General features: G+C 53.3%; 1 protein-coding gene across 3 annotated transcripts; it reads left to right on the top strand.

The window, feature by feature from the left end:
* Positions 1–1,612: 1,612 nt before the first annotated feature.
* LOC308580460 (ral guanine nucleotide dissociation stimulator-like 2) lies at positions 1,613–23,490 on the top strand. Of its 3 annotated transcripts, none has more exons than XM_081182137.1 (18): positions 1,613–1,727; positions 2,090–2,240; positions 3,564–3,662; positions 4,057–4,292; positions 4,574–4,633; positions 6,988–7,273; positions 8,278–8,493; positions 9,631–9,734; positions 10,191–10,275; positions 14,302–14,379; positions 14,484–14,558; positions 15,005–15,037; positions 15,150–15,271; positions 16,561–16,653; positions 17,085–17,214; positions 18,007–18,252; positions 20,164–20,278; positions 21,182–23,490. In XM_081182137.1, exons 2-18 carry the CDS (start codon positions 2,121–2,123, stop codon positions 21,385–21,387), a joined length of 2,304 nt encoding a protein of 767 aa, XP_081038263.1. In that variant the 5' UTR covers positions 1,613–1,727; positions 2,090–2,120; the 3' UTR covers positions 21,388–23,490. The 3 variants fall into 3 exon arrangements, with proteins under 3 accessions (XP_081038263.1, XP_081038264.1, XP_081038265.1); XM_081182138.1 differs by lacking the exon at positions 1,613–1,727 and adding an exon at positions 1,797–1,891 and having other exon boundaries at positions 1,924–2,240; XM_081182139.1 differs by lacking the exons at positions 1,613–1,727; positions 2,090–2,240 and adding an exon at positions 2,902–3,298.
* Positions 23,491–23,752: the final 262 nt, after the last annotated feature.

Genomic DNA, 23,752 nt, shown 5'->3' with positions numbered 1-23,752 from the left:
AATAATAATAATAATAATAATAATAATAATAATAATAATAATAATAATTTGTACCCAGCCACACTGGGCAGCTTCCAACAAGGATTAAAAATGAGCATTCACAGGACACACCTACGCACTGCAGCCAACACACAGTTTGGAAAGCTCTGGTCTAGGAAAAGGTGCACTTTGATACTGGGATCGAAGGTGTTAAATCAGCAAGGGAGGGGAGGGCGAGGCTGAAGGAAGCCCCTCCCTGCTTGGGTGACACAACCCCTTCCTGGAGACAGGAAACTGGGTTTCCAGACCCCCATTGTGCTCCTTCCTGCTCTGGGGGAGAAGGAAGGAGTCCTGGGGGAGAGGGAGAGGCCAAATCCTGCTGTGGGGCAAAGGGAAAACGCGGGTGCAGAACACAACAGAATCTCTCTCCCCAGGACTGGATCCCCAGGGGAATATATTTTCGAAGCTGCAGCCAAAGGCTGGGCAATGGAGACTGGATTTCTCCTGTGTCCTCGCAACCAGAATCCTTGGCCTCAGTTCCCTTTGCAGATTTGCAAAGGGGTCTCCCAAGACTCATCTAGTCCAACCCCGTCTTGGCAGGCCATTTCTCCATTGTTAAGAGAAAGGGGCCAGGCTGCTGTTCCCCAGAAGTTGTGGACTACTGTATTTATTTATTAGATGTGTGTACTGCAACTCCCATCAGGCCTGGCCAGCTAGTGGGCATACTGTTCCACAACCGCTAGAGGGCACCAGGTTGGCAAACGCTGGATCTGCACATGACTGGGGTCTTGCATGGACCCCAGTGCACCTGCTTTGCGACTTTGATCGGTAGAATTGGCAGTGCTGCTGGTGCCACGTAATTCCATTTCTGCATCTGTAAGGAAATGGAGCTTTGGAACTCCCTGCCTATTGACACCCAGGTGGGCTCCTTCACTGGTACAGCTTTTGGCACCTGCTGAAAACATTATTGCTTGGCCGAGATGCGTAGGATGTTGGCATATTCTTCCCATGTTTAAAATAGCTCTCAACAGCGTTCATCGTATTTCTGAATTCCACATCTTCAGTTCAAGGGATGTGTCCACACCATTTTGTGGAGTCACACACACAGGCGGCAGTCTCAGCTGTTCCAGCAATTTGCCCACCTCTCCAGCTTCCCTGCCCGAGCCGGTTCCACGTTTTCCACCCGCCCTCTCCTGTCAAGTCAGAGGACCAATCCCTCTCTCAATACTGGGGCTCCACACTCAGAATCCAGTTCTGCGTTTGGCATAACTCACACCAGCCCAATCCTCCTTGCGCTCCACCCCAGGCTTTTGCTGAAGCTGGCCTTGTTTGCATCAACTTCCCCTCTGGGCTCTGCACCTGCCACCCTCAGTCCGTGAAGGCCGGTTCCAGGTTTTCCTTCTGCTTCCTGACTCCGATTCCAGTTCTCCCCTAGCCATTCCTGGGCAAACTCCAGTTCCGTGGTTTGGGGCTGCTCAGGGCTTCCTCTACTCGGCCTCTCCCGCTCCCTTCCCGAGGCGGAATCCAGTCCCGGGCTTTCCCCAGCCTCCTGGCTCCGCTCCCAGAGAGTCCGGCTCCGGTTTCCCCTTCCTTCACTGTGTCCCTGGCTCCGCTCCCAGCTCGCTCCGCTTCCGGACTTTCCATCCTGCCCCCTCCCTTGGCCGGCGCCTGGGAAAGCAACGGGGCACTCCTGGGTCCCTCCCTGCAGCCCAGCGGCACCCCATGGGGTCCTGCCCTCCAGCACCCAGGTGAGACCCGGCAGGGAGAGGGCTGGCCCCCATGGGAGGGGGGGGGCGAGGCATCAGCAGCAGCAGGAGCTGGAGTGGAGTTGGAGGGCGGGGACCCCAGGGGTCATCCATTCCAACCCCGTGCAAGTTAACGGAGGGAAGGAGGCAAGAGTTTCTTGCAAGCGGTTTAGGGGCTGAGGGTGTTTAAAAAACAAAGTTTTGGGGTGGGATTCTTGCCTGTGGGACCCTCGTCGCAAGCACCCTTAAGAGGAGGCGGGTTTGCAGTTAGGCTTTGGGGTGAAAACGGGCAATAGGGTGGGAGACCCCCCAAAAAAACACCTTGGGGGAAAACACCCCCTCCCCTGCTTCTCTCCCCCCCCCAGCTGCCCTCGGGCGTGAGGGGAGGGGGTCCGGATGTTCCCCCGCTCTCTTCGCCACCTGCTGGACGGGGGAGGCGACGCCGGTGTGACCCTCAGCGCTTTCCGGAGCAGGACCCCCGAGTCGGAGCGCGGAGGACCCCCAACTCCTGAGCAGGTCAGTAGCAGCAGGGAGGTGTTTGTTGGGGTGGGGGGACGCACGCAGGAGTTACTCTCTGCGGGTATGCTTGGCAGGTGCTGGGTTCAAGAGTTCCCTCGCCCGTGCCCACGAGCCATAGAAGGGACCCCCGGGGTCATCCAGCCCAGCCCTAGCCACGGTCCCTCTGCTTAAAAAGCTCTGGCCAATCCCAGCATTGCCCAGGGTCATCTAGTCCAGCCCCCGCCGGCTGCTTCCAGAGGTGACCCCCCTTTGCAGACAGGAGTCCCGCCCGCCCGCCTCATTGTGTGGGGCTGGTCCGCTTGGGGGTCGTGATCGCGCTGCCTCCCCCCCCCCGCCGGCCTTCACTGCAGGGTTGGCGCAGTGCGTCTGTTTGCATTGCCGGTGTGCAGGCTGGGACAGGTGTCTGTGTGTGTGTGTGTGTGTGTGTGTGTGCGTGTTTGCGTGTCTGCCTGCTGCTCTCTATTGACCCACTGTGTGGCTCCGTTGCCCGGGTGACAAAGCTCCGTCTCTGGAGGCGAGCACCTTTGATCCGGTCTTGTGGGCACGCCTTCCCAGCTGGCAGCTGCACCTGTTGGACTGCGGCCTGCCTGCCTGCTGCCTAGGTGTGCAGGTGTATGGCGGGCCTTCCAGGCAAAGGCCCTGTTGTTGTTGTTGGGGGGGTTGGCTGAGAGAGAGAAGTGGAATCTGGTTCGGCCTGTTTTTGGGGAAGTCCTCTGCAGGGCGGGGAAGGGGCCGGGCCCAATCCTGCGAAGCGGAAGGAGAGGAACCGACACCGAAAGGGAGGCAGGAGAGAAACACACACGAGGCCTGGGTGGGGGGCCGGGAGTTCAGCCTGGGCCCCCCCATCCCAACCCTCTTTCTGCCCATCTTCTGCAGCAAAGAGGACACCCCCCCCACTTTCTCCATCTGGGGGCAGGAGGGGTGCAAAGGGGTGTGTGTGATCTGCCACCCCCATGAAGGTCTTCCTCCGCCTGGGGGGCTGCCTGGAGCCGGGAGGGGGCTCCGCAGAGGGGGGGATCCTCACCCGCACCCGTTGGTACTGCCTGCCTGTGAAGGTAAGGCTCGGAGGGTTTTATGGGGGGGGGGTCAGAAGCCAAGGTGGTGCCGTGGTTTGAGGACTTGGGTTCAAATCCTGGCAGGCTGCCTTCTCCCAGCCTGGCCTCCCTCTCGGGGTTGTTGAGGGGGAGGCTTGAGGGACGGAAATGCCGCAGACCCACAAATAAATAGACATAAATGAAGGAGCACTCTGGTGGCAACTTGGGGGGTGGGCAGGAATTGCACACGGGCTAAAATGTCTCTTTTTTTCTCCCCCCACCGCAGCCCCCAGTGACCTTGTGGGAGGAGAAGGAGGAAGGCGCCATCTACACTGTCAGCTCTCGGCTGCCGGGGGGCGCTAACAAAGCCAGCCTGTTCTCTGGGGTAAGTCGTGCCCCATGCCTGGGGGTGTATATTGCCAAAGGAAGAGAAGCGATGTTAAAAGGCGTATCACTCACATTGCTGCCTTTCCGTGGCATTTGGCGAAACGTCACCTGTTGAATTTCAGCCTGCTTTGCAACAGTTTGAGGCCCTGGTGGTGCGTAAGCCAAGCAAGGGAATGACCTGCCACAAGGCCAGATTAGGATGAGGAGGCAGCGGCTGCCTCTGTTTACATAAAATTGAAAAATTGGTTGGGATCCCCCAGAGGTCATCCAGCTCAACCCGCCGGCTGTGCAGGGAACCGCTTCTAAGAAATCCACAACTTGCAGCTCACAAACCGAGCCTCCTTCCTTGTCACTGGAGCCCACCCCTTTCTATTTCTGCCCCCCCCCAACAGGGCGAGGAGCCGCCAAGCGCCTCGGGTCCCCTGGGGGCTGCTGATGCCTCGGCGCTGGGGGTGTCGGAGTCCCCGGCCGGCCGCTCTCGGGTGCTGAAGGCTGGATCGCTGCCCCGCCTGGTCAGGCACCTTTTGGAAGCCCCTTCGCTCGGGGACACCTGCTACGTGCCGGCCTTCCTGGCCACCTACCGGACGTTCGCCACCACCGGCCTGGTCCTGGGGCTCCTGCTCGAGAGGTTTGCAATGGAGGGGAGATGGTCTGGGGGGGGGGGACGTTGGCAGTGCTGTTTGTTTGGTCCGCAGGCGGAAACCCAGCAGGTGCAGCTTGTGTGGCATCGTTAACATTGCTGAGTTTTCATGGTAAGAACAGAACATCACCGGTTGGGTTTCTGCCTGCTGGGCAGCCGTCTGAGGCTGTGGAGAGGTGGCGGGTTGCTGGCTGGGCGAGAGAGTAGAAGGATTACTTAATTCATTGAGTCGCTTGGTTTTTCTCTCTCATACCCCCCCCCCCCCGCAGGCTGCAGGCGGTTGTGGGTTCGAGTTCAGACGCTACCCCGGAAACAGCAGACCTTCAGCGGTGAGTGGGTGCCTGCTTCCTTCTCCCTGCTCCCCTGAGCACTTAATAACAGCCCCCTCCCCAAAAGAAATATCCCCCTCCGCAGCCCAAATCCCATTTTCCGAGCTAATTCCTAAGCTGCTTCTGGACTCTCTCTACCGAAGGATGGCTGCCTGTGTTCGTGTTATGATTATGAACTGGGTACGGTCATTGAATCGTAGCACTGGAAGGCCCCCTGGCGGTCATCTAGCCCAACCCCTTGCCGTGCGGGAGCCTCAGAGGTCCCTGAACTCGGCACATGCTCAGAGGCACAGTGGTCGTCGCTTTGGGTTCCGGGTTTGAGCTCCGTCTCCAGCCTTGCTTCTGAACGGCCTCACATGCTTAGAAACAGAGAAGGGTAGAGTTGGAAGGGGTCCCCCTGTGGTCATCTAGTCCAGCCCCCGACAGGCAGGGATCTCAGCGAAAGCATCTAGGAGAGGTGGCCCTGCAACCTCCCGGAGCGGCTCTCGCATGTCTACTCAGGAGTAAATCCCGCTTGTTTATGCCTGGGTGAAAATATTTGTACATCTTTGTGTCATACAAAAAGGATAATCAAAGCCGTTTATAGCAATAAAACCTTCTTCGCACAAGACCATGTTAAAAAGTTACCTTGTTATCTTGTTGTAAACCTCTCTTTTTTAATGATAGGTTGGTGTATATACATATTTTTAATAAATAAATAAAAAAACATCCATCAGTTCACCACTGATGAAGGATTTACATCTATTTCATTCTTAGGATTAGGATTTATATATCATCCATCAAAAGCTTTCAGGGCAATTCACTAGATAAAAATACAAGATTAAGACACAGATAAGTAGTTTAAGCAAAAAAAAGCCAAACGAACACAAAAATAGCCAGTCATTGCCCTCGTAGATATTTTCTGCTGGCCTGGGAGACTGTCCTCCTGGGCTGTCCCCTTTCGGAGACAGGACATTAGGTCAGGAGAGGGTCAAGCAGGGCTGCTCCTTTGAGCCTTCAGTGGGAAGCGGGTGCGGGAGACGACACCCTCCCTGAAACGCCCTCCAGAGAGACGAGGCGCTTGCCGGCTGCGTCTGGTCTTGCCGTGGGCTCCCGGGAGGGATTGGCGGTGAGCCACGTGGACTGGGGTGGGGGGCGGGGGCGAGGCCAGGACACGTGGGCTTGGCTCCCTCGCACGAGTGAGTCACCAGAGACTCCCTGATCTGGGAGGGCAGGGTGTCTCTGAGACGGGTTCAGAACAGGGCAACCGGAAAGGTCATAGAGCCATAGAATGGGAGAGTTTGGAGGGACACCAGAGGGATCCAGTCAAATAATAATAATAGTAATTATTATTTATTTATTTATTTATTTATTTATTTATTTATTTATACCCCGCCCATCTGGCTGGGTTTCCTCAGCCACTCTGGGCGGCTTTCAAAAGAGCATTAAAAACAGAATAAAACGTCAAAACTTCCCTGAACAAGGCTGCCTTCAGATGTCTTCCGAAAGTCAGATAGTTGTTTATTTCCTTGACATCTGATGGGAGGGCGTTCCACAGGGCGGGTGCCACCACCGAGAAGGCCCTCTGCCTGGTTCCCTGCAACCTCACTTCTCGCAATGAGGGAACCGCCAGAAGGCCCTCGGCGCTGGACCTCAGTGTCTAGACTGAATAATGAGGGTGGAAACGCTCCTTCAGGTATACTGGGCCGTTTAGGGCTTTAAAGGTCAGCACCAACACTTTGAATTGTGCTCGGAAACGTACTGGGAGCCAATGTAGGTCTTTCAAGACCGGTGTTATGTGGTCTTGGCGGCTGCCCCCAGTCACCAGTCTAGCTGCCACATTCTGGATTAGTTGTAGTTTCCGGGTCACCTTCAAAGGTAGCCCCACGTAGAGTGCATTGCAGTAGTCCAAGCGGGAGATAACCAGGGCATGCACCACTCTGGCGAGACAGTCCGCGGGCAGGGAGGGTCTCATCCTGCGTTCTGTATCCTGCCCTGGATACAGAATTGACCTGTGCCTCTCTGCAATGTAGTCAAATGCAATTCAGGAATCTTTCACCCATCATGGGAACTCACATCCCTGAGAGCTACGGACTGAGCCATCCATTTGGGGCTTTTTCATTCGGAGGGAAGGCGAAGAGGCCGATACAACTGGAGGAAAACGGGGTTGGACTGGATGACCAGTAGGACCCTTCCAACGATTCTATGGCTTTATGCTGGAAACCACAGAAAGGGAGAGAGGGCTCTTGGGGGTTCGAATCCCACTTGCCCGTCTCCCATAATGGGCCTCTCTGACTGGCTGTTGTGCTGGGATGGGGGGGGGGGCTTCCTGGGATCCCAGCAGTCACAGACTCCCCCCTTTCCCCTCCCCCCAGGGCCCTGGGGTCTCTGCTGTGCTCCTGGCTGGACGGGTACCCGGAGGACTTTGTGGGGCTGGACGCTGGCCTGAAGGAGCAGCTGGGAGCCTGGCTGCGCTGGGCGCTGGGTAGCGGATCGGACCCCGAGAAGACCCTCCTGGCGGCTGGCCAAGAGGCAGCCCCCAAGGGCCAGGAGGCCCCCCGTGAGGACGAGGGCATCACGGACGAAGGGCCCGCAGACCCCCACTACATCCTGGGGCTCCAGGCGGAAGACGTGGCTGCTCATCTCACCGCGCAGGATGCTGTGAGTGTGACCGGGGGGGGGGCAGGGGAGAGGGCCTGGGGGGATCCTGCAGGGGGTCTGGATGAGCTCCACAACCCTCGTTCTGCCCTCTGTCATGGCCCACCCTCCACCTCTTTGGGCATGAGGACTGGAGACTTGGGAGGTTTTGCTTTCCGTCAATGAAAGCTGTTCTTGGTCAGTGAGAAAGAGGAGGACTGGTCTGAAAAGATATTGAATTATTGGGGTAATTAAAAAGTTAAATAAACCTTGTGGAGGGAGGAGTGTTAAGGTATATAGTAGTGTACATATGGTTGATTTGAATATGTTATTATTGAATACAGTGGTATCTCGGGTTACATACGCTTCAGGTTACATACACTTCAGGTTACAGCCTCCGCTAACCCAGAAATAGTACCTTGGGTTAAGAACTTTGCTTGAGGATGAGAACAGAAATCATGCTCCGGTGGCGCGGCGGCAGCAGGAGGCCCCATTAGCTGAAGTGGTGCTTCAGGTTAAGAACAGTTTCAGGTTAAGAATGGACCTCCGGAACGAATTAAGTACTTAACCCGAGGTACCACTGTATTATTGAATATGTTGAGAAGATATTGAATTATTTGGGTAGGTTTGAACCATTTGGGGAAATTGAAATGTTAAACGTTAAATAAACCTTGTGGAGGGAGGAGTGTTAAGGCATATAGAAGTGTACATATGGTTGATTTGAATATGTATATTATTGAAAACGTATATTATTGAATATTGTATACCCAATGTATCAGCTGCCTGGGGGTTTTCACTGTTTGTGTTTGGGTGGTTGGTAAAAAATTAATAATAATAATAATAATAATAATAGAACAGAAACTGTTCTTCCTGATCAGAGAATCCCTCGAATCCCTCGCCATTTGCCCAGCCTGCCTTTGAGGGGCACAGGTTTCGGGTTCCTTTTAAGCCAGCCTGCCAGGGATTGGGGGCTTTTGGGGGGGTTCTCCTCTCTTCCTCCCCCCCTTCAGTTTCTTCTCTCCCCGCAGGAGCTCTTCCTGCGCCTGGTGCCCCACGAGTGCCAGGGCCAGCTGTGGTCGCAGCGGGACAAGAGGGGCCACGAGGGAGCCTGCCCCTCCGTCCGCGCCACCGTGGCCCAGTTCAACCGCGTGGCCAATGCCGTCGTCTCCTCCTGCCTGGGCGACACGGAGCTGCGGGCGGCGCAGAGGGCGCGGCTGCTGGAGAAGTGGATCCGCGTGGCAGAGGTGGGTCCTCCTCGCAAGGAGGGCGTCGCGGTTCCTTCTGCCCCTTTCCAGCTTCGTGCTGGATTAAGCTGAAACAGAATGATGGAATTCATAGAACCATCGGACGGTTAGGGTTGGAATGGGCCACCCGAGGGTCATCCAGCCCAGCCCTCTGCTGTAGCGTTCCCAAAGCAAGGAAGGATTGGAGACTGATTAATAAAATACACACGAGGCTTGACCAGCAAGACTCTGGGAGGTGGTGCCAATAATAATAATTCTCCTCTGTCCACCCCTTGGCCCAGGTCGTTTTATTCACAAAAGAACTTTTTACACAGTGTTCGTAAGAACCAATCAGATTTCCTCTGAGCATTTCAAAAAACCCCACGTGGGGGGTTAAAAGAAATTCTTTTAACTACAAAGACTACTTTGAGCATGCATACATATCTGAGAGTAAATAAAACAGGACTAGAGGAATGCAAAACCCTGGAGGTCATAAACAGGAGTGGAAGGCTGGCAGTATTTGCCATCTCCTTGTGAACTCTCTTCCTGGCCCTTAAGATCTATCTAAAGATTAAATTACATCAAAGTAACCCACTAACTTTATGTACTGAGGATTCCTGATGAAGCAACTGGCCTGTGGTTCAGAATACTTATACGTGCCTGTCAGGTGTAGAGAAAGCAAATGGCCGAGGTGGAGAGGCCTGTGGGATTCGATCAGAAACAGTTGTCAGTGAATCAAACGCAGTCAACGCATTGCTGACACAATGGCTTGCTTCATTTTTCATAATTCCTCATAGCAATCCCACCTGACCCCCCCACTCCCCTACACTCTGCAATGCAGGAATCTTTTGCCCAACGCGGCACTCGAACCCATGACCCTCAGATTGAGAGTCTTGTGCTCTACCGACTGAGCAATCCAGAATGCAATCGTGGAGTTGGAATGGGAAGGCAGGAATAATAATAACAGTAAACAAGCAACAGCAACGTTTCTGGGTCCATGGAGCAGTGTTTGCCAACTGCTGCTTTATCTATTTATTTGGAATGTTTATAAGCTGCATTTGTCGTTGTTGTTTAGATTTAAACACGTGGCCTTTGCATAAAAACCTCCCAGGAAGGCGGTTGACAGACCCTTTTCTTCTTTTCTCTTTCCCATCCCAGGAGTGTTTTCTCCTCCGCAATTTCTCCTCTCTCTATGCCGTCGTCTCTGCCCTGAAGTCCACCCCTTTGCATCGCCTCAAGAGGACCTGGGAGGAGACGTCCAGGTGGGCCCCGATCCTCGGCTTCAGAGCTCCTTCCCCTCGCAGAAAAACACCCACCCACCCACCCGTCTCTGAGACCCTGAGCTTCTTCCTGGCCGCAACAAAAACCAGGCAGCCACCTGCCCTGGCTATTCCCCTCTCCTTGCCCAGGTCCTTAGGTCCTCCTCCCAAAGCGCTTCTCTTCCCTGCCAGGCACCCTCTGGAATTGTAGGGTTGGTTGAGACACCTCTGGGTCATCTAGTCCAACCCCAGAATCACAGCTAACCAATGCAGCAGAGGTGTCTAGGGAGGTCCCTACAAAGACAGGAGCCTGATCCCTCTTAGGCAGGGCGAAGCCCACTAAATATCTAAAGGTGGCCTGGCTGACCTGTTGTCCCTGTTGTATTTTAGTGCTGGGGTGGGTTGAGGGAGGGGGTTCCCTTTTGAGACTGCCCTACTCTTCTTCTCCCCCCCCTCCAGGGACTCCCTCCGCTGCTATGAGGAGCTGAGCGCCGTCTGCTCGGAGGAGGACAACTACAGCCAGAGCCGGAGGCTCCTCTTCCAGGTGTTTATTCCACGTTCTCCGCAGAATCGGGATCCAAAATGACCGTAACAGATTGGAGAACTGGGCCCAGGCTAACAGAATGCATTTCAACAGGGACAAATGTCAGATCCTGCACTTAGGAAGGGAGAAGCAGATGCACAAATAGAGGATGGGAAACACTTGGCTTACTAGTGATACATGTGAGAAGGATCTAGGGCAACAAAGCTTTTCAGCAGGGGGCCGGTCCACTGTCCCTCAGACCTTGCGGGGGGCCGGCCTATATTTTGAAGGGGGGAGGGGAGAATGAAATCCTATGCCCTACAAATAACCCAGAAATGCATTTTAAATAAAAGGACACATTCTACTCATGTAAAAACACACTGATTCCTGGACCATCCGCGGGCCGGATTGAGAAGACGATTGGTCCAGATCCGGCCCCCGGGCCTTAGTTTGCCTATCCATGGTTTAGGGGTCTTAGTGGATCACAAACTTAACATAACAGTGTGGTGGCATCAGCAAAAAAAGCTAATGCTATTCTAGGCTGCATCAAGCCTAGTGTCCCGATCAAGGGAAGTGAGAGTCGCACTCTATCCTGCCTTACTCAGACCACACTAGGAACCCTGCGTCCAATTCTGGGCACCACAATTCAAGAAGGACGTTGACAAGCTGGAAGGTGGGCAGAGGAGGGTGACCAAGATGGTCAAGGGTCTGGAAACTAAGCCTCATGAGGAATGGTTGAAGGAGCTGGGGTATGTTTAGCCTGGAAAAGAGGAGACTTGAGGGGAAACCTCAAATATCTTAAGGGCTGTCCCAAGGAGGAGGGAGCAGGCTTGTTTTCTCCTGCTCCGGAGGGGAGGACTCGAACCCGTGGCTTCAGGTTACAAGCAAGGAGATTCCAGTATACGACAGTAAGAGCTGATTGACAGTGGAACAGACTGCCACAAGAGGTGGTGGACTCTCCTTCCTTGGAGATTTTAAAGCAGAGGTTGGGTGGCCATCTGTCATGGATGATTTAGCTGATACTCCCGCATTGCAGGGGGTTGGACTAGATGACCCTAGGTCCCTTCCAGCTTTAAGATTCTATGATTCTCTCCCAGGTCGCATTCTGCCACTCTAACCACTGCACTACCCTGACTCTCAATGTCTAGGGGACTTTTACACGCACACACACACACCACACCGGCTTTCCACTGGCACAAAAATGTTCAGGGCTTTGACTTTTTGCAAACTGCAGTTCCTAATCTATTGCATATCCTATCCTGAGGAAATCCCTTGCATCTTTGAGCCAACCTTCTCACTCGGCTTGTTTGTTTTTGCACCATCGGTGCTTACAGTCCTCACTTTCCGGGCAACAAACTCTTCCGAGGCGGCTCCTCACGAGCGGAAAGGGAACACAGGAAAGAAAACAGCCCGTGAAAACAAACATTGAAGTTCAGGTGCTGAAGCAAAACCGGATGGGGTGTTCCTCTGCATGTCTCTGAAATATGTCAAATAATCATTTTTATTTATACCCCTCCCTCTGCAGCAAAGACTGGGCTCAGGGGGGCTAACACCAGGTATAAAAACAATTGATTAAAATACAACTTAAAAACAAGATTAAAATACAATCTCCTGCAATGATTTTGCAAAGTTTTTTGCAGATAAAATCGCCCAGATTCGGGAAGAAGTAGACTCCACCGTGGGAGCAGGGCCGGGGCGGGAGAGTGCTAGAGTTCTGTCTAGTCAAGTTGAGTGGGATCAATTTCAACCTGTTACCTCCGAGGATGTGGACAGGCTGCTTGGACGAGTGAAACCAACCACCTGTCTCCTGGATCCTTGCCCATCCTGGCTTATAAAAGCTAGCCGGGAAGGACTGGGCGATGGGCTTCGTGGGGTGGTGAATGCTTCCCTCCGTGAGGGAGCCTTCCCAGACCCGCTGAAAGAGGCGGTTATTAAACCGCTTCTTAAAAAACCATCTTTAGATGCGGCCACGATGGCCAACTATCGCCCAGTCTCAAATCTTCCATTCCTGGGCAAGGTGATTGAGCGAGTGGTTGCTGAACAACTCCAGGCACGCCTGGAAGAAGCGGACCATTTGGATCCCTTCCAGTCGGGATTCAGGCCTCATCATGGGACTGAAACTGCCTTGGTCGCACTGGTTGATGATCTCCGGCGGGCTAGGGACAAAGGTGAGAGCTGTTTCCTAGTTCTGCTGGATCTCTCAGCGGCGTTTGATACCATCGACCATAGCATCCTTCTGGACCGTCTTGAGGGGCTGGGAGCTGGGGGCACTGTTATACAGTGGTTCCGCTCCTTCCTCCTGGGCCGTGTTCAGAAAGTGGTGGTGGGGGATGAGTGTTCAGACCCTTGGGCCCTCACTTGTGGGGTGCCTCAGGGTTCTGTCCTCTCCCCCATGCTTTTTAACATCTATATGAAGCCGCTGGGAGAGATCATCAGGAGGTTTGGGCTGGGTGTTCATCAGTATGCGGATGACACCCAGCTCTACCTCTCTTTTAAATCAGAACCAGTGAAGGCGGTGAAGGTCCTGTGTGAGTGTCTGGAGGCGGTTGGAGGATGGATGGCGGCTAACAGATTGAGGTTGAATCCTGACAAGACAGAAGTACTGTTTTTGGGGGACAGGAGGCGGGCAGGTGTGGAGGATTCCCTGGTCCTGAATGGGGTAACTGTGCCCCTGAAGGACCAGGTGCGCAGCCTGGGAGTCATTTTGGACTCACAGCTGTCCATGGAGGCACAGGTCAAATCTGTGTCCAGGGCAGCTGTTTACCAACTCCATCTGGTACGTAGGCTGAGACCCTATCTGCCTGCGGACTGTCTGGCCAGAGTGGTGCATGCTCTGGTTATCTCCCGCTTGGACTACTGCAATGCGCTCTACGTGGGGCTACCTTTGAAGGTGACGCGGAAACTACAACTAATCCAGAATGCGGCAGCTAGACTGGTGACTGGGAGCGGCCGCCGAGACCATATAACACCGGTCTTGAAAGACCTGCATTGGCTCCCAGTACGTTTCCGAGCACAATTCAAAGTGTTGGTGCTGACCTTTAAAGCCCTAAATGGCCTCGGTCCAGTATACCTGAAGGAGCGTCTCCACCCCCATCAGTCTGCCCGGACGCTGAGGTCCAGCGCCGAGGGCCTTCTGGCGGTTCCCTCACTGCGAGAAGCAAAGCTACAGGGAACCAGGCAGAGGGCCTTCTCGGTAGTGGCGCCCTCCCTGTGGAACGCCCTTCCAGCAGATGTCAAAGCGATAAACAACTACCTGACATTCAGGAGACATCTTAAGGCAGCCCTGTTCAGGGAAGTTTTTAACGTGTGATATTTTATTGTATTTTGGGTTTTTATGGAAGCCGCCCAGAGTGGCTGGGGAGGCCCAGCCAGATGGGCGGGGTATAAATAATAAATTATTATTATTATTATTATTATTATTAAAATGCAGCCTCATTTCAGTGGAAACTCAATCAAAAACTTAATTGGGGATGAAAACGTCAAGTCTTCACCAAGGCCAACTATCCGGACTGGTCCTACGTGGGCCAGAAAAAAAGCCAGGGAAGTCCCCAAATAGGAGTTCCATCACAGAAGGAGAAAGGAAAAAGGAAAAGAGGGGAAGGGGATCAAGTTGATTCCAAGCCAAAGGCCAGGCGGAACAGCTCTGTCTTACAGGCCCTGCAGAAAGAAATCAGATCCCGCAGGGCCCTGGTCTCATGAGACAGAGCGTTCCACCCGGCCGGAGCCAGTGCTGAAAAGGCCCTGGCAATGGTTGAGGGTAATCTGACTTCCTTAGGGCCCAGGACCTCTAGGGTGTTGCTATTTATGGACCTTGAGGCTCTCCGTGGGGCATACCGGGAGAGGTGGTCCCGTAGGTACGAGGGTCCTAGGCCTCTGCTTGAAAACCTTCAATGGGGGAGAGACGTCCGCCTTTCGAGGGAGTCTCCTGCTACCCTACTACTTAACAGGTTTTGGAATGCAATTTGGACCGATTTGCACATTTCGCCATGCAGTTTATCCTAAAATAATGCAGTTCTGAATTCTCTTCTCTTCTCCTGCTCCCCACAGGATGGCTACCCTCGAGGGGCTGGGGCGGACCCGATCCAGCGCAGGCAGCAGCGGAGACCTTTGGAGCATCGCCCCGTGGTACCCAGACTTCAAGAGGAGGGGAGGCGGGCTAGGGCCGAGGGGCCAGGAATGCAGGTCTCCCCGTCTCTGACCTCCTTCCTCTCTCGATCTCTTCCCCGCAGGGCGTGGTCCCCTACCTGGGCACTTTCCTCAAGGACTTGGTGATGCTGGACGCAGCGACACGGAACAGGCTGCAGGTGAGGACCAGGTGGCAGGCGGGGAGACGCCAACCCCGGGCAGGGGAGCAGACTCGTAGAACTACAGAATTTTGGGTTTTGAAGAGACCCCCGAGGGCCTCCTTCCTTGGAGGTTTCTCAGAAGACGTTGGATGTCCAGTTGTCAGGGAGGCTTTGGGGGAGATTGCTGCCTTGTAGGGTGTGCTGGATGACCTTGGAAGGTCCCTTCTGTGATTCTACGGCGAAGCGACCCAGCTGCCTCCAAATGCAGAGGTGGATTGGCAGGAGGATGACGGAACGGCAACTCGCACAGAGAGACAACCAGGGAGTCCCTTCCCTGGGAGAGAACTTTGGGGTGGGAATCCCAGCAGTCATGAATGAGTGAATGAATGAGCGAGCCAATTTCATTGGGGCAAATCAGGAGATCTTAGGCTGCACTATAATTCTGTGACTCTTTCTCTTTGCAGAACGGGTACATCAACTTTGAGAAGCACCGCAAGGTACGTGCCGCATTGGAAGAGGGGAGGAGCATGCAATGGGCACCCCCTTAAAATTGGGGGGCACCTTCTATTATTAATGCCCATTTTTCTTTGTGTCTCCCCCCCAAAATAGGAATTTGAGATCCTCACGCAGCTGCGACTCCTGCAGGCCAACTGCCGCAACTACGCCCTGAGCCCCGACTGGCACCTCCAGCGATGGCTGCAGCGCTTGCCCCGACTCAGCGAGGGCCAGAGGTGGGTCTCAGGATCCCACCCGAAACCCAGTCCGCTCTTTGGCCCTAGAATCCTAAATCAGTTGGAAGGGGGTTCCCAGAGGTCATGCGGCCCACCCCCCTGACATGCCCTGAGCCCCTCCGTTTCTGCAAATGTTTAGCTGGAATTTGTGGAGGGGACGCCCCAGATATCATGCAGACTGACCCCTCAAAAGCCCATCAAAGTTTGTACACTGCTCTTTATTTGTAAACCTCAGAGCGGTTCACATTGCAGTGAAATAATAATAATAATAATAATAATAATAATAATAATAATAATAATAATAATAATAATAAATTTATTATTTATACCCCGCCCATCTGGCTGGGTTTCCCCAGCCACTCTGGGCAGCTTCCAACAAAGTATTAAAATACAGTGTTAAACATTAAAAGCTTCCCAAAACAGGGCTGCCTTCAGATGTCTTCTAAAAGTCTGGTAGTTGTTGTTCTCTTTGACATCTGGTGGGAGGGTGTTCCACAGGGAGGGCGCCACCACCGAGAAGGCCCTCTGCCTGGTTCCCTGTAGCTTTGCTTCTCTCAGGGAGGGAACCGTCAGAAGGCCTTCGGTGCTGGACCTCAGTGTCCGGGCAGAACGATGGGGGTGGAGATGCTCCTTCAGATCTACTGGGCCAAGTTTAGGGCTTGAAAGGTCAGCACCAACACTTTGAATTGTGCTCGGAAACGTACTGGGAGCCAATTTAGGTCTTTCAAAACTGGTGTTATATGGTCTCGGTGGCTGCTCCCAGTCCCCAGTCTAGCTGCCACATTCTGGATTAGTTGCAGTTTCCGGGTCACCTTCAGTAGTCCAGACGGGAGATAACTGCAGGCAGTGGAGTGGTCTCCCCCGACAGGCGGTGAGCTCTCCTTCCTTGCCTCTATCATGGAGGCTAGAGCCGAGATTCCTGCAAGGCAGGGGTTGGACTAGATGACCCCTGGGTCCCTTCCGACTCAGAAGAGTCTATGATTTTATGACCACCCAGCCCTTCAATGCAGGAAACTCAGCTATAGAATCCTTGACAGACAGCTTGTCAGAAACCTCCAAGGAAGGTTTTCCCGGCCCCCCACCTTCCCAGTTTGGTCTGGAGGTTTGGGGGAGCCCCTGGAACAGATTTAGGGGGTTTATGGGGGGCAGGGGGCATCCTGTCCTGTAGTTTTTGCTGCAACAGACTGAAACACAGCTGCTGTTTTCTCTTCTGGGAATTTATTATTATTATTATTATTTTAAAAAGTAAAATATTTAAAGCAGAGATTCTCCCTCTTTCTCTCTGCCAGCTACCAGCTGTCCTGCACAATCGAGCCGCCTGCGGAAGCAGCGACCCCTGGCCGCCCCGTGAAGCCCACCGTGGTGATCACCCACTGCGCAGAGTGAGAGGCGGGAAGGGCCCGGGAGAGATGGGAGGGACCCCCGAGGGACATCTAGCCCAACCCCTTGCCAGAAAAGAATCCACGACAGCTGGCCACCCGTCCTCTGCTTTAGAAACCTCCAGCGAAAGAGGAAGTCCAGCCCCACCTCTTCTCTCCCCCCCCGCCCTCTAATTTCGAAGCTTTCTTTCCAAATAATAGAATTGTAGAGCTGGAAGGGGGACCCCTGAGGGACATCTAGCCCAACCCGCTGCAATGCGGGAATCTCACCTCAAGCACCGCTGGTGCTCAAATGGCCACCCAACCTCTGCTCCAAATCGCAGGTGTCCAGCTGGAATCTTAAAACCCTAGCGCGGTAGAGCTGGGTCTCACCTGCTGAAACGTCTTCTCCTGGTCCTTCCCCAACCACCAGACGTTTCTCCTTTCTCCTCCAGCCTGGCCACCTCGATTGGGATGAGCACCCTTGTCTCCTGGGACAAGCCCAGCTCCCCGCAAGCCCCGCCAGACCTCCTGCTGCCTCCACCTGCTTCCCCCACCCCCCAGGGGCAACCGCACCAGACCCAGGTGAGTTGGGGGGCCGGGACGATGTCCTTTCCCAGCTGCGATTTGTGAGCTCTGCGGGAATTTTCACTTTGTAAGCAGAACGAGGTTCCTGCTTAGTATCAGTTTTAAAGGAAAGGGCTGGTGTTACGCTGCTTTTACGGTGATTTTTCTATACCTTTAATCTCTCATCCGGTTTCTATCTTAGGGCTGCCATACCTCCAGGGTTTCCCAGGCGCTTCCGGGATTTGGGCCTGGAGAATGGCGTCCGGGGGTGGGGGGATTTTCCTGAAGCCAGCAAAATGTCGAGGGAAACCCGGCAAAAGGGATGAAAACGGCGATAAAATCTGCAGGAAAAAGCTCCAGAAAATCAGCAGCTCTGTCTGGATTTTCACGCCTGGAAATATGGCAACCCTAATGTATCTTATCTACCTACCTATTTTTGTTTAATTGCTTTTTCACAACTGTCTTTCCTATGACGCTTTTATCTGTTGCCATTTTATTTGTAAGCCACCTTCAAAAGTACCTGGGTTTGGAATGAGGCCACCTTACCCTCCCAGCAGCTGCCAGTTGGTGCTTTTATGTTGCTTTTTTTCATGCTGTTAACTGCCCTGGGATCTGTGCAAATTTAACAAACAAATAAATGAGGTACCTACTGAGGACCCATAAGAAGCAACTGTGCCAAAAGGGGGATCGTTGTGAATATTAGAACTGTGGGGGGAGATTTCTCGAATTCCCCCGCTTCTGCCAGCCCGTGTAGACAGCACTGAGCCGGACGCATCCCTCGCTAACCCTTGCCTCCCGCTGCCTCCCCAGCGTATGAAGTGGCCGTCCGTCTCCTCACTGGACACAGCCCCAGAGAACGCCTCTCCCTCCTCTCCGGAGGGCTTGGCCCCACCCCCTGCCGTGGGGGGCACCTTCGTCCGGGGCCACCGGCGCTCGGCATCCTGTGGGTCAGCCTACCCCACGGCCCCCGCCCCGGACAGCGGACTCCCTTCGGACTGCCGCATCATCCGCGTCAGCATGGCTCTGCACAATGGCACCCTCTACAAAAGCATCTTGGTGAGCGAAGGGGGCAGGACCCCTGGGGAAGAGAGGGCCTGGCCAGGGAGGGGGGCGCAGGAACAGCCGTTAGCTGTCCCCCGTGCGCAGCAGAAGGTTGGTCTAGACCAGGCACCCCCCAAACTCGGCCCTCCAGATGTTTCGGGACTACAATGGAATGAATGTTGTTATTACAGTCACAGATCAGTTCCGTCTTACTTACGATATCAGGGAAATCGTAAAACACAACAGGGATACATTGAATTGCAATTGGGTACAACAGAGACAGTTCCGATACAGTGGTACCTCTGGTTAAGAACTTAATTTGTTCCAGAGCTCTGTTCTTAACCTGAAACTGTTCTTAACCTGAAGCACCACTTTAGCTAATGAGGCCTCCCGCTGCCACCGCGCCGCTGGAGCACGATTTCTGTTCTCATCCTGAAGCAAAGTTCTTAACTCAAGGTACTATTTCTGGGTTAGCAGAGTCTGTAACCTGAAGCGTCTGTAACCCGAGGTACCACTGTATAGCGGCAGTGTGTGTGTGTGTGTGTGTGTGTGTGTGTGTGTGTGTGTGTATATATCTATATCTATATCTATATCTATATCTATATCTATATCTATATCTATATCTATATCTATATCTATATATATCTATATCTATATCTATATCTATATATATAAAATCATGATCACTAAAATATAACCTAAAATTATCATTTAAAACCTGAATCATTTTGGTTGTACAGTTTGTTCCCTAAGTTTTATGGCAGCCGCACAGAATTTGGCCACCCTTAGTGTGATCTCCAGGTCCTTGCCCTCTACCAGGAGTTTTAGACATTGACATTCGGACCCATTTGGAGATTTTTGTATAACAGGAGTGATAAATACTGAGGGACTACAGTTCCCATCATCCCTGACCACTGGCCCTGTTAGCTAGGGATGATGGGAGTTGTAGTCCCAGCACATCTGGAGGGCCGAGTTTGGGGGTGCCTGGCCTAGATGGCCCTAGGGCAGCCTTTCTCAACCTGTGGGTCCCCAGATGTTGTTGAACTACAACTCCCATCACTCCTAGCTAGCAAGGCCAGGGATGATGGGAGTTGTAGTCCAACAATATCTGGGGACCCACAGGTTGAGAACCCCTGCCCTTCCCGGGCTGCAGCTCTACGGTTCCCCAGCCAGGTGCCTGCCAGCTCTTTCGCGCTATGACGCGGGACCAGGTTATCTGTGTCGTGGCCTGACCCCACATGCAGCCACTCAGCTGCTTAGACTGCAAGGGCTGGGCTGGATGACCCTCAGGGGTCCCTTCCCACTAACTCAATATGATTCTGTGATTGGCTGAACTGGCCCATTCTCAGGGGCTATGTAACGCCCGTTCTGCATCTGTAATAAAATGGATTTTCCGGCATGGCAGCTCCTGTCTGTGGAACTCCCTGCTGAGTGACACCAAGCAGATACCATAAAATCAGAAGGGACCCCCAAAATCATCTAGTCCAGCCCCCTGCAATGCAAGAATCTCGGCTCAAGCGCCCCCGACAGATGGGCACCCAGCCTTTGCTGTGATCTTAACAGCGCCTCCTAAAACGCTTTTTATTTTGGACAGACCTACCCAGATAACGTAGAACGTTGGTGAGTTTTAATCTGTTTGCCGCAAAGGTTTTTGTTTCATTTTTAAGGTTTTACATAGTTATTTACACACCGTTTCTGCCAATAGTTTCATTGTTTTTCAAAACGGCTTTGAGGCTTGTTTGTTTTGTTACAATCCAGTGGCCTGTAAATTTTATGAAATAAACTCACAATCGGCCCTGGTCCAAAAACTTCTGAGGGGCACCCAATTGGCAAAGGCTGAAACTCCTCTTTCTTCTCTCTCTCTCTCTCTCTCTCTCTCTCTCTCTCTCTCTCTCTCCCTGTGCTATTGCTGCCTGCCCCCTGCAGGTCACGAGCCAAGACAAGGCGCCGGTTGTGATCGCGAAGGCGCTGGAGAAGCACAACCAGGATCGGGTCCTGGCCCCCAACTATGAACTGGTGCAGCTCCTGCCGGAAGGCCGAGGTGAGGCCTGTCTCTGTGCTTTATAGTGGGGAGGGGGGGAATCTGAGGGGATGTGAATCCTGCATTGCAAAGGGGGTGGGACTAGATGAGCTCTGGGGGGTCCCTCCCAACTCTACAATTCTGTTGCAAGCATTTACGCCACTGGTTTTAACTGCTGCCCGCGGGATTTTGCAGTGCGTCAAATTGCTTTTAGGTTACAATTAGCTTTCCGGTGCTTCCCCGGCAGCTTATAGAGTGGTACCTCGGGTTAAGAACTTAATTCGTTCTGGAGGTCCGTCCTTAACCTGAAACTGTTCTTAACCTGAAGCACCACTTTAGCTAATAGGGCCTCCCACTGCCGCTGCATGATTTCTGTTCTCATCCTGAAGCAAAGTTCTTAACCCGGTACTATTTCTGGGTTAGTGGAGTCTGTAACCTGAAGCGTCTGTAATCTGAAGCGTCTGTAACCCGTGGTACCACTGTAAATGTTTCCTTAAAAATATTTTTCCAACACGGCAGCACAGAGGACGATGTCTTTTAAACATTTCCCCTGCTTCAAGGCTGCCCAGTGGACTTCAAAGTCTTTATTATCCTCCCTTTGTTTGTCAGCAGATTCTAATCGAACCGTCTTCTGCTGTTGACAAAGTGGCAAAAATCTTGCGGCTTTGTATTTGGGTTTTTAAGAAAACGGCGGCTCGGGTTCTGCAAAGCTGCAGAGCAGCAGAGGTTTAGGAAAGCAATGCTAATAGTGGTGTGTTTTATTTAGGATGGGAGATGAGCTGCGCCCCCAGGAGTCCCTGGTTCTGGCTTTGGGCGCGCCATTCCTTTTCCACAAGGGAACTCCAAGAATGAGCAGTTCCTCTCGTTTTTCCACCTTGACCCCTCCTCGCTCTCTCGCCCTCTCTCTTCCTACCACCCCTGCAGAGCTGGCCTTCCCCACCACGGCGAACGTCTTCTACGCGATGAGCAGCACCTGCCTAGACTTCATGCTGCGACCCAAGCGCCCGCGGGAGAAGCCGCCCCCTCCGCCGCCCCCGCCCAAGCCCAAGCCGCCCAAGGGGGTGGAGATCAGCGCCACCTTCCCGAAGATCAAGGCCACCGGGCGGAAGATAGCCAGGGCCCTCTTTTGAGTTGGGCGGCAGGAGGACAGAGCGGTGCCTCGGTTTCCACTCGCTCGGGGCTGGCGGCCCACGCTGCCCTTGAGACTGGGGACAGCATAGGGTTGCAACACGGTGTCAGAAGTGGCAAAATGTTGGCACCTGGCTGGCGGAGAACCCTGGTTTTCCAGAGTCTTTGAGGAACTCGATGTCCTTAACTCCTTGGACCCAAGGAAAGGGAAACCAGAGGGCAGGACCTGATCCCATGGATGCAAACAACGAGAAAGGAGATTCCGGCTAAACGTTAGGAAGAAGTTCCCGCTTGATGGTGGAACCGGAGGTGGCAGAGTCTCCTCCATTTTTTAAGCGCAGCTTCGATGGCCACCTGGGATCCTTTAGCTATGATTCCACCATCTCAGGGGGGCTGGACTAGATGATCCTTGCGGGCCCCTCCTGATCCTCCGTTTCTGAGTCCGTTGTCCGATTTCCAGTGTCAGCACCTTTCCTTCATCATGCCGTTCACAGCTCAGTCGGGTAGAGCATGGGGCCGATAAGGTTTGCAGTCCCACCTTGGACCGCTGGGGTTGGACTAGATGATCCTCAGGGGCCTTCGAACTCTGCGATTCTAGTGAAATCCCTCCCCTCTAGCTCAGGGGGGAAGGCTGAGCTGTCGAAGACACGGATGTCGTGTCGCGCTTGGAAGAGTTTCCATCTGCGTTGTGCACTTCCTGTTGCCGTCACCACCGGCTTCCTGTTTCTTTGCCGTGGGCGCCTTCTCCTCTCACTCTGGGCTCCCCCCCGCCTGCCCCAAGTGCCTTAGCTGTCAATGGGAGGGTTGCCAAGTAGCCCTGAGGCACTTCGCTTCCTGTTGCGGGGAGGGAGGGCTTGGCGGATTGCCCCGTTAACGGCTCCCTCTTTTTGGACCGGTGGGAATGTGGAGCAATTCTGTGCCTGTCGGAGGCTGTTTCTCGCAGATCCTAGATGCAAACTGCCCCCTCTGCTAAGCTCAGCTGCCCCATATCTCAGGGAGGGTGTGTGTGACTCTGAGATGCACTTGACACTGCGCTGAGTGCAAATTAACACTAATTTTTTTTAAAAAGACGGCGCTATGTTGTGAGGCTGTGGGGAAGGGTTCAGCCCGACCCACGGCCAAATCTGTCCTTCCTACAGCGAAGGGGGAATGTCACGTGTGAATCCTGATGCTGGTGGGAAGACGGTGACTTTTCGCGGCCGTTTTACACGGACAGCCACTTTGCAAATTCCGCTCCAGCCACCCTCAGGTTGGGATCTCCTCCAGGGGTTTTGCACTGAATTTCCCACAATCCCTACCGATGGCTTCAGGTTACGAGAAAGGAGGTTCCACGTAAACGTCTTTCTGAACTGCCTTCTCCTTCCTTGGAGGTTTCTAAGCCGAGGTTGGGTGGCCGTCTGTCGTGGGGTTAGGCTAGATGGCCCTTGGGGGTCCCTTCCAACACTTGAATTCTATGATTCATTGGAGGTTGGGCGGGCTTCTGTCAGGTATCATTGAATTCTGGTTCCTGAATTGCAGGGGGTTGGACTAGATGACCCTAGGTGTCCCCTCCCAATGTCACAGCTCTGAGACTCCAGGACTTTTGGACTACAGTTCCCACCAGCACCTGATGGGGAGTTGTAGTTTAAAACCCCAGAGGCGATCTCAGGATGAGGAAGGTTGGGAGTTTCCCCACTTTTTCCTCTCCTGCAGGCTGCTACTTCTCACCGCGCAGCTAACATTTTATATACGATCCTAAACAGCTTGCAAATTGGCTCTCGTCTTTCGCGTACTTTTGGAGGCAATTCCTGTCTCTCCACACCAGCATGTCTGAAACTCTGCAGAGCCCCCAATATATTTTTATACTATTTAAGTTTCAGCCCAAGAAACGCCTTCTTCACGGGAGCCTTTTAACACCTTCCTTAACGTTCTGTAGGCTGAGCAGCACCGGTTGGGCTTCTGCCTGCCTCTTGCCGCCACCCACGGGCAACAAGCACTTTCTACCTGCTGCCTATAACTTTTTTTTCTCTTTCTCTGGAGGAAAAATGATGTTTCGAATGTTAAAAACATTTGTACTTGGCTGCATCAGGGACACTGAAACTTTCTATAAAATATTATTATAAAAACCAGCTTTGTGGTATGGAAAGCTTTGTGCGTGGGGACCAGGACTGAGATGGAAGTACCTCTGAGGACGTGAAGAGTGCACTAAAACAAAATGGGAATATTTGGGCCATCTTCACAAAGTGCTCAGAGGTTCTGTTTACAACCAAGTGTCCTTAGCTGCCTCTTGGCCTTTTGGACGTGTCCCAAGGATTTCCTCTGCCAGCTTCTCGCCTCTTCTTGCCTACAGCAGCAAAATTGGAAACATTCCCAGGCACCTGTCCCTGG

Source organism: Podarcis bocagei (genome assembly GCF_964188305.1).
Source record: "Podarcis bocagei genome assembly, chromosome: 2".
Classification (NCBI taxonomy): Eukaryota; Metazoa; Chordata; class Lepidosauria; order Squamata; family Lacertidae; genus Podarcis; species Podarcis bocagei.
This window is presented reverse-complemented; position numbering and strand designations above follow the sequence as displayed.